At 40.8% G+C, this 9427-nt stretch overlaps 1 protein-coding gene across 2 annotated transcripts; it reads right to left on the reverse strand.

Moving 5' to 3' along the window:
• Window positions 1-148: 148 nt before the first annotated feature.
• nrgnb (neurogranin (protein kinase C substrate, RC3) b) lies at window positions 149-9270 on the reverse strand. Of its 2 annotated transcripts, none has more exons than XM_029446562.1 (6): window positions 8774-9270; window positions 8355-8434; window positions 8206-8249; window positions 5851-7606; window positions 2229-2384; window positions 149-734 (listed from the first exon to the last, which is right to left on the reverse strand). In XM_029446562.1, the coding sequence occupies exons 1-6, from the start codon at window positions 8925-8927 to the stop codon at window positions 711-713; spliced, it is 2214 nt and encodes a 737-aa protein (XP_029302422.1). In that variant the 5' UTR covers window positions 8928-9270; the 3' UTR covers window positions 149-710. The 2 variants fall into 2 exon arrangements, with proteins under 2 accessions (XP_029302422.1, XP_029302421.1); XM_029446561.1 differs by having other exon boundaries at window positions 2183-2384.
• Window positions 9271-9427: the final 157 nt, after the last annotated feature.

Raw genomic sequence — 9427 nt, forward strand, 5'->3', positions numbered from 1 at the left:
TGTGTTATTACTGCATGCTTATTGTTCTGGAAGATCAGATTTATAGAAAATGCTTGCAAAGAAAAACCTACTTTTAAAGTGATGTAAAAGATAATCGAGGTGAAATCTGAAATAAGCATCTTCGAATAAATAGAACAAACATGGCTACTTCCCTTTTGATGTTTTAATCATTTTTGTGAGTAAGTCAAATAGGTAAAGAATAGTCAAGATACAAGCACATCATAAACAATGCAACACAACAAATAATTTAAGCCACTACATACACAAAGTCTAAAGCCGATGCCTACAAGGTTTATACACAGATGGTATGAACTGATCCGTCCAATAGAAGCCCTGTTTAGCATTAAGAGGACATTCATTTTCACATTCACAGATCATCAATCTAAAAACTAGCACACTACCAGAAGTTTCACAAGTACATGCAGTGAGTTGCAAGTTCTGGGTGAAAGACATCCGTACTGATGAGACTGCTGAAGAAGCAGCGAAAGAGCGTAGAAGTTCACAAAATTCACATAACACACCCTCAAAACTGTGGGTTCTACTAAATTGTGTTGAAAAATAAAATGACTCCTGGGGTAAAAAGGTGTGCCTGAAAGCCAGCCACAGCCGGCTTACGCCAGCCATCTCTCGCTACCTTGCTTCCCCCTCTTCGTCTTCATCCAGGTCAGGACAGGGGCGTCACTGCTCTGGCACAGATGTGTCGGCTCCCTCTACTGCCCCCGATCCTCCTGTCTCTAAAAACAGAAACAGGCAAGGCCTAGTTAAAGACCGCAGGGCCTGAAAACATTTTTTCTTTTTTTTATGTATACGCTCTTGTCGTCAAGGTTAAAGTCTCTAATGCATAAACCACAAACTGTGAGGTTAACATGTGGGTGGATATATTATAAAAAAAACCTTTTGAAGAAAACTTCATATCGAGTTGCTACTTGAAGAGGTTTTTCAAACGAGGTGAAACTTTCCATTGTGCAAATATCAGTTTGTAGAATACCTTTTTAAAGTCTTTAAGTATCTTTGCAATGCTGAGAACTTGAGATGACTTAACTGATAAGTTCAAAAACACAGTTTCTTTTGTGAAAAGAGGGTCTCCCCCCCCCCCAATGGGAGGGGAGGACTGATTTCAGTCCGACAGGTGCATTAATTCTGCTTGGCCCTCTGAAGAATATACTGTACCTAACGCACCTGGATCTATAAATACATCTCCTACATAAGGATGCAGCAACTGGGTTAGGGAGAATCATTGACGAAGAATGTTGCTTTGTCTTATAGGAAAAGTTGAAATTGTGAGGGGAACTAAAGCTTTATCTTACTTTTCAAAAGAATCTGGAACCTAACATGTTTCAGAAAGAAATACCAGATTTGAGTAAAACGTTATACGATATTATACTATAATTATGATTGTGCTTTCTTTAAGCATTGTCCTTTCCGGAGACAAACATAATCTCGTCTAAGTGCAGCCTTCGCTTGTGTTGAAACGGTAGACACCCTCAGGAGAAAAACAGCAACAACAACAAAAAACTGGACTGAAAACTGAATTCTGAAAGCATTTTCTTGTCCAGGTATGAAACACAAACTAGGAAAACATGTTTACCATCGTGAGGATGTCACTTTTCAAGGTGAACTGAACTCCTGACAAACATCTTTTTTTCCTCTCTAGCGATTTCACCGCACACCAACATTCATTTATATCCGCTTTAACAAATTAAAGATTTGAGAGATTCAATCATCTGGTGCTGGAGACCCTAGGGGGGTAATTAAATGAGACACTCAGTTATATGTTACATTAATCACACTTGGGATAACCCATGAGGGGCTCTTATAGGTGTCTTCTGCTAGCGTGAATAATGATAAATCAGTTTGTGGTGCTGCGCTACGTGTTCGGCTTCGGCAAAAGGTTATAGTTATAAAACTGTCTAACATTTTAAAATGGGACACCTGAAGAAGTCTAATGCTCAACCAACAACCTGCAGAACATGAAACTATGCCTACGTATATTGCTTGTATATAATCTCTTTATCTCTAAGTCTGTTTAAGGTCAAATAAGCAATTTATTTGCTCTCCATCGCTTACCTTTCGTCACCTACTGATGGGAGCCGCTGTTACCGTCCTTACAGTCACTAGCCATAATGTCCTCTTTAACGACATTATGTGGCCTAGTCTTACCCCATGGTTCTACACCACTGACCTGTGTCCCCCTGGCTGCAGTTGAGCACATCCCCAGTGCTGCTCACCTCCTCCCCTTCCGCTTTGTCCTCCGGCTTCATCTTCTTACGGGTCATGTGCCCACGGAAGCCAGCCTGGATCTTGGCAGCGGCCCTGTTGGCCTCGGGGTCATCCAGGGGGATGTCCATGATGTCCTCCTCCTCCTGGGGCCGGCTGCACTCCTCCTGCAGAGAGGACCAGAAGATTGTTTTTTTTAAGCCTATCACAGAAGGGTAGCATATTACATTATCATATGAGCATGTTTTTTTTCTGGAACATTGGTGGAAGAATCTTACCCTCAACAGATTGCGATACCATATTTTATTAAGTGTATACGAGTGGCTCACCCTTATTACATGACTTCAACGGGGCTCTCAGGAGGTCACTGACCCACTTTGCCTTCTTTCTTCTCTCCCCTTCTCCTCTTGTCATATAACACACTGATGTCTGAGTCAGCCTACTGTATTTGATTTTTTTAAGGTATAAAATTGCGCATAAAGCGGACGTATTGATTCCTAAACTAAGAAACAGTCAATGATTATAAGGTCATTACACAAAATAAAGCCATCTGCTTTTTCTTAGTAAGACACAAGGTTGGTGTAATAGATTGCTCCCTGTTTGATAATTGATTTATAACTAATTGTTTCTTATTTCAAATAGATTGTAGGTGTGGTTAAGGTTTCTGTCAAGGAAAAAATAACTTTGTTCTCTGCAACCTGGGCTGCGAAAAAGGACGACCTAGCTAAAATGTTGCCGTCAACAGCAGCAGCTCATTCAGTGACTGAAAGTACAGCATCCACTGTCCCACAGGAAACATGGGGTGGGCGGGAGAGAAATTCTGGCTTGTCATGAAGTGTCAGTGGAATAGCTCCAAAGCTGTCGACAAGTTATGTAAACACCAATTCGAATTTTTGTGGGGAACACATATATGCTACACCCCTTGCTTTGAGGTATAGAAACAGATTGACATTTCACACAAAAGCAGCACAAAACGAGCCCACTGTCATCCCACTGCTTTGGTGAAGCAATGCATCATGTCTCCAGTGAAACCCCTCCAGTGTAGGAGTGTGACCACCCACCTGTTCAGCCAGCATTCATTAGCCTCTCTGTCTGACTGCTCACTGAGCAGCCGGAATTCTGTTTTTTTTTTTTTTTTTTCAGCTGCAGGATTTTGCTGGCTACACACCTTGTCGGAGGTCTTCTTGTTTTTACTGCCTCAGGTCCTTAGATCGGACAAAAATTAATTTGAAATAGTCCGACGCAAATATCATGTCATGTTATCAAATGATGAAGAAAAAACCTTTAAAGATTTTGTGGTCAGAATGTCCTCTGTGTGTCACACATATTGAAATGGTTAACATATTATACTACTTTTATTACATCAATATACAGTATTTTACTCGAGTAAAAGGAAGAATAAACAAACAGGGCAACCAAACACTAGTAAATACAATTAGTAAGTAACAAACTGTATTACCCAATTAACTGATTATTAAGTAATAGGTAATTAAGTGGTTAAATATGAAAGAATCTATAAAAGAAAAAGTTAATCTGAAGATTCTACTTACATTGTGACACTCCATGTCTCACTCTCAGAGACGACTTCAGTCTTCAGGTGAGCTGACCTAGTATGACTTTTATGCCTCGATTTCTATGTGGACAAAGCGAAGCTCTCTTTGAATGAGTCTCCGGTATAATACAGATGCCTCACTGGCTCTTACTAACAATCACTGTATGTTCAGTAACACCAGCTCACGCTCAGAGTGAGGGAGGAAGAGAGAAAGAGGGAGGGGAAAGAGAGACCTCCTACAAACATGACAGCATGTGTTCCATCTTTTCAGTGCCATTAACGCTTCTGACCTACTGTGCTCACAGTAACATTCAGCGAGCACAGCCTGAATACTTCACAAAGGTAACTGACAGGCTAAATATGTGGACTATTATACACCTTTAAGTGAAAATGATGAGCTATTACAGCCTGGATATAAATGAGGAAAGTGACTACCGCATGCAGTGAAGTGCAATTCACAAGTTGCAGTGTTACAACAATAAACTACACAAATTAAAAAAAAAGATGACCAACATAGAAATACTATGTAAAAAGCCAGATGGTCATGAAACAATAATTGCTGACTTTTAAATTCTACTAATAGCGTGGAAATAAAATCGTATAAGCATCTTGGAATGTTTTACACTAGGAGGTGTTGTAAATTTATTAGAGGCAGAGTGAGCTAACAACCCTCTCCATCCCTCTGATCCCAGCTGGTACGGCCGCCCACACTCCTCTGCCAGCCTCAGAGACAAGACGGAGAGGGAGAGAAACAGAAAAACATCCATTTATCTGAGTTATATCTCTGACATTAACGCTCTCCTGCTGGTTTTGTAACCAGTCGAACAATATGTTAGGTTATCCTCACGCCTAATTTCACAAAGCCGACTTGCTTTATCGATAAATTCACTGTTAATTTGAAGGAACAATCGCCACTGTGTAAAGTTACTATAATCAATCATCATAGTTAGTCTATGCATATTAGTCTAATCATTAATGTAGCACAGTATTAATTATCCTGCTGTGATAAGAGTATAGGAATATCTTTGTGGGAATTTGTAAACAGTGAGTTAAATGCATAGAAATGTAATTTAAAAAGGCATCTGAGATGAGTTCACTGTGTGTATTGTATAATTGTTTGGTAGCTTTGTATCTGCTGAAGTAACTTCTGCCACTGAGCAGGAGTATACAGAGTAACACTGGACTGTATGTAGAAAAACAGAAAGTGCCATGTTACTGTTTAATCAGAAACTGCTATTAAAGGTAGATTACTGATACAGATGGTGCCTAGCAACTATCAGCATCACCATCTCCTATTAATTCCATGACGACACTAAGAGAGAGCAGGATGGTGAGGGGTTACCATGGTAACATCCTTAGTAGCCCTTAACACACTCCCCTCGACGTGTGTTTGGAGCCTCGGTGGTCCGGAAAAATCAGAGTAAAAATGTTAAAGGCCTTAATTCACAAGACACGTTGTCTAGTCGCTCTTTGATAAAGACAGATTACTGAATCAAGTTTTAATCTGTGGAGGCGCCTTAGAGGAGAGATGTGGCACTAACAAAGACACATTACAGTTTCATGAGCAAAGGCCTCAAACAGCATCTCGAACATGCACGCAAATGAACAAAGACACAGATTGTGGCACCTTTAGAGACCAAAACTAACGTTTCTGCTTATTTCGGTTAACATGACTTTGATTGTGACCCTCTAGATGACATTCAACGTTTCTTAGAGCAACCACCATCTCGAAAATGAACTCTTTTGGGGATGTGTTCAATCACCTAACCCTAGAGAGTCCAAAGGGGTGAAAAAAATAAATTAGGGCCACTGTTGATCAGACTCGTCCTTGACGGCTTTGTTTATTTAGGCTACCTGAGACAGGAATGGGAGCAGAGCAGACTAAAGACACTCTGTCTGAAAATGTGCGAACATTTATTCTCAGCCTGCTGAGACAAGTGGAGGAGATGTGATGACCATAAATGGTAAACTATCAGGGTCTGTTTATTTATATTGCAAAACATGTCCAACTGTAATGTTAAGGTATATACAAATGTGATAAAATCCTGATGCATACATTCTGTATGGAGAAGAAACTTTACCTTGTCACCACTCTTGCCTTCAGGCTCTGTGGAGTCCTCTGCTTGGTGGTCTGCAGCTGTCCGATCTGCACTTTGAGTGGGGCTGATGCTGCCCTCTTCACACATTGCATCACTCTTCTCTTGTGTTTCAGAATCAACTTCTTCTTCCACAAGTTCCTCTACATGTGAACTTTTCTCTTTGGATGTGACCTGATTTTCTACCACCGTATCCTCCAGATGTGACTCTACAGGTGTTCTCTGACTCTCCTCGGTCTCCTCTGGTAGATGTTGTGAACTTGCCTCTAAAGTTTCCACCTCAGCCTCTGTTGCAGCAGTTGATATATTTGACTGGGTAACTTGTGATGAATGATTTTCCGCACCACCACCATCAATTTCTTCATCCTCCCCGTCACTATAACTTTCTGTATGCATGTCCTCTTTGTCTCCTCCAACTGTGTATGTCGTCTCATCGTCAGGGTCCTTTGCCTCTTTTTTCGACTCCTCCTTCTGGGGAAATTCACATTCACTTATCTCTCTTGTCTTTTCACTAACTTCATTTTTATGATCAGTTTCATCCTCTGAGCGCTCTTCATCGATGGTGGGCTGATGTGATGAGCTGATGGTTTTAACACCTTTGAGCTTCTCACCATCATGCCTTTCATTTAAATTGGCATAATGTGTGTCCACCTTCTCCTTCATTATACGAGATCCCTCAGGCTGACTTTCCATTTCCTCCCCTTCAGAGTTAACTTCCTTTTCAACTCCCAACATTGCAAGTTCATCGTGGTCTTGTGTGTGAGATATATTTTGGACTGTTGCCTCCGCTGTAACCTCTTTCGACTCTTCCTCCAGTTTCCAGTCTAATTTGTTTGTCTGTAAGACATCTACTGAGTCCTCTTCCTCTGTCTGTTTCTCCTCAACCTCTTCGATCTGCTGACCCTCTGGAACATCTTCAAAGCTAATCTCAACCAAGGAATCCTTCTTTGGTGTAGCATTACTGTCAAAAGCACCCGCTATACGAGCTACACTTTCAAGTATTACCACAGAAGAAGTGTCAGACTCTGTTCCTTCCTCATCCTTTGTGTTTTCTACCTGATCTTCTGCTTCTTGTTGATTGCCCTCAGGGGTTTCAGATTGACACAATGATGATTGTACAACATGTTCCGCAGGTTGGGGTTTTGAGCTGTCCTCATCATCTTCAGCCGTGGCTCCTTCCATTGTTCTCTCTGTTCCTGTAAGCTCCGTAGCACACACGTCAACATCAGCCAGCCCAGGATATGGAAATACCTCCCCGGGTTCTTCTGAGTCTACAATCTCTTCATCTCGAACTGCCGTGTTTTGCTCATTATCTCCATATTCTTCTTCCATTCCTAACTCCTGAGCACACACATCTACATTTGAAATTTCTTTGAATGATAACAAGTCAGTGGGCTCTAACTCAGACTGAGGTATATCTTGGTCTGAAGCAGAGATGCTATCTTTTCCATTAGCTGCACTGTCAACTTGATCAAATGTAGTTATTGTTTTGTCTTGCTCCTCCACTGTCCCGCTCAGATCATCTGGCTGTACATCTGCAGCTGGGAGCATGTTGACTGATTCCTCTACTGAAAGCCCCTTTTCCATCGAAATAACACGTTTCTCTGTATCATCATGTTTTTCCTCATATTCTTCTGTGCTCTCAGTTAAATCAACCTCTTCAGAGTCATTAGTTTGTATGGTGGAAACATTTGAGGCCTCTGCTGATTCATCTTCAGTTTGGGACTCGTATGATTTTTCTCTAAAAAGTACCAATCAAAATGAAAGACTTAAGGTGAGAAATGGGGAACTGAGATAGGTGATTATATTGATGTAAGTGATGCTTCTTCAAAACGATACAAAGTAATATTGCCTCTGTGACTGTCTTCCTGCAACTGGTGACCTCTTGTCTTTCAGTCCTGCCCTTTCTTCTCACTGCAACCTGGAAGCACTTCCAATACTGAGCCGACCTTCTGTACTCATTTTAAAGTCATGTTCATAAACTACTTTTGCTCAAAAAAAATCGAAACACATTATTTTAACAACTGTATGATTATTTCAAGCATTTAAAAACGACAGTTTCCATAAGGTGGGACAATGCAGGTGGAGCTGTTGAGTGATTGTGCTTTGATAACGCATAAGATTATGCAATTGTATTTCTCACTTTTCTAATCTGGAAAGAATAACAGCAACCACATCTACAGAATACCCCACACAACTCCAGATGGAAGTATTAAACATGTAAATGTAATTCTTATTTCTTCTTTGCTTGTCACTTGTTTCTATTCTCTCCCTCATGTCCATCCTCTCCCTCTCCTGCTGATCTTCTTGTCTGTTGTTAGCACATAAGGAGAGACTCACTTGGAAATGGTCAGCTCTGTTGCAGGCTCTTTAGCAGGACTAGGCTGTTGGTGACAAAACAAAACAACAACACAGGTGTAATAGAGAAACATTGATAAGCAGAGGATTGATTAATAGATGTTGTGAGGGTGATGACTTTGATGTATTACCCCAGTAGCCTTGAATGCATGGTTGTTGTAGAACCGATCTTCCAGTTTAGCAGCCCACTCAGGAGGGTCCACACCACTATCTAAAAGCAAAAACAATCAATCAATTATTTTTGATCTAGTTAATTAATTAAATGTTTATTTGATAGGAACAAATACAATATACATAGTTAATTGCTAACAATTATCAAATGCAATGTACACACACACACACACACACACACACACACCACACACACACACACACACACACAACACAACATTTATAGCTATTGCTAATTTGCAATGTCTGTGCCTAGATTGGCCTTTAAAATAATACATATAAAACTATGTGGTACATTTAGTTAATTATAGGAATGTCAGTATGACTTGCCGACATAATTATTTATAAAGTATATACATATACAGAAAGTTGCAGTTACCTTCTCTTTGTTTGAGAAGAGCATCAAAGTACTGTGCAGCATATTTAGGAATGTCTTCAGGCTGGTCTCGCAGGACTTCTCTGGCCAGACCCTCCAGGATGGTACCAAATCCTCGCGGGACCCGCAGGTGAGTGTTGGAGAAAGGTACTGACATTTCTTAGGAGGCACTGGGCACGGTAACTCCTGGGACAGCTTGTGACTGACAGGATAAGTCGAAGTTGTTGTCAGTAATTTACTTTCTTCCTGATATGTAGCGTAGAAGTTGCGAGAAGCTAGCTGACACTGGAAACTTTCCACATAATGCTAACGTTGGTAGTTGGCTAACTATGTTAGCTAGCTGGTCGTCACACACCACTTGTGTTGCAAGATGTCAAAGCATTAGTAAATAGCTTCACCTGTTACCTGACATGACTTGCACTTCGTGTCCATCGTTACTTAAGAATGTTTTGGATATCAACTGTTCGCTGTTTTGTTGACAACTGTTTCTAGGCAACTATTGTAACTACGGACACTGACGAGGCTCAAATGTTCAAAATCTCATAGGACACACACGCACACGTACATTCATACACGCGCGCGCGCACACACAGAGGAAGTGTCCATTGCTCTCTGCTATTTTCTTGATAGTATGAACTTGTACTTCTTTCAAATCTC

Source organism: Cottoperca gobio, chromosome 13 (genome assembly GCF_900634415.1).
Source record: "Cottoperca gobio chromosome 13, fCotGob3.1, whole genome shotgun sequence".
NCBI lineage: Eukaryota > Metazoa > Chordata > Actinopteri > Perciformes > Bovichtidae > Cottoperca > Cottoperca gobio.

Bases quoted from the DNA above. Each gene is read 5' to 3' on its own strand.
- nrgnb (XM_029446561.1), bottom strand. From the start codon at position 8,927: ATGTCAGTACCTTTCTCCAACACTCACCTGCGGGTCCCGCGAGGATTT. The intron at 7,607-8,205 runs GTGAGTCTCTCC...GGTACTTTTTAG, and splicing joins ACAGAGCTGACCATTTCCAA to AGAAAAATCATACGAGTCCC. The intron at 735-2,182 runs GTCAGTGGTGTA...TTCTGTTTTTAG, and splicing joins CTGCAGCCAGGGGGACACAG to AGACAGGAGGATCGGGGGCA.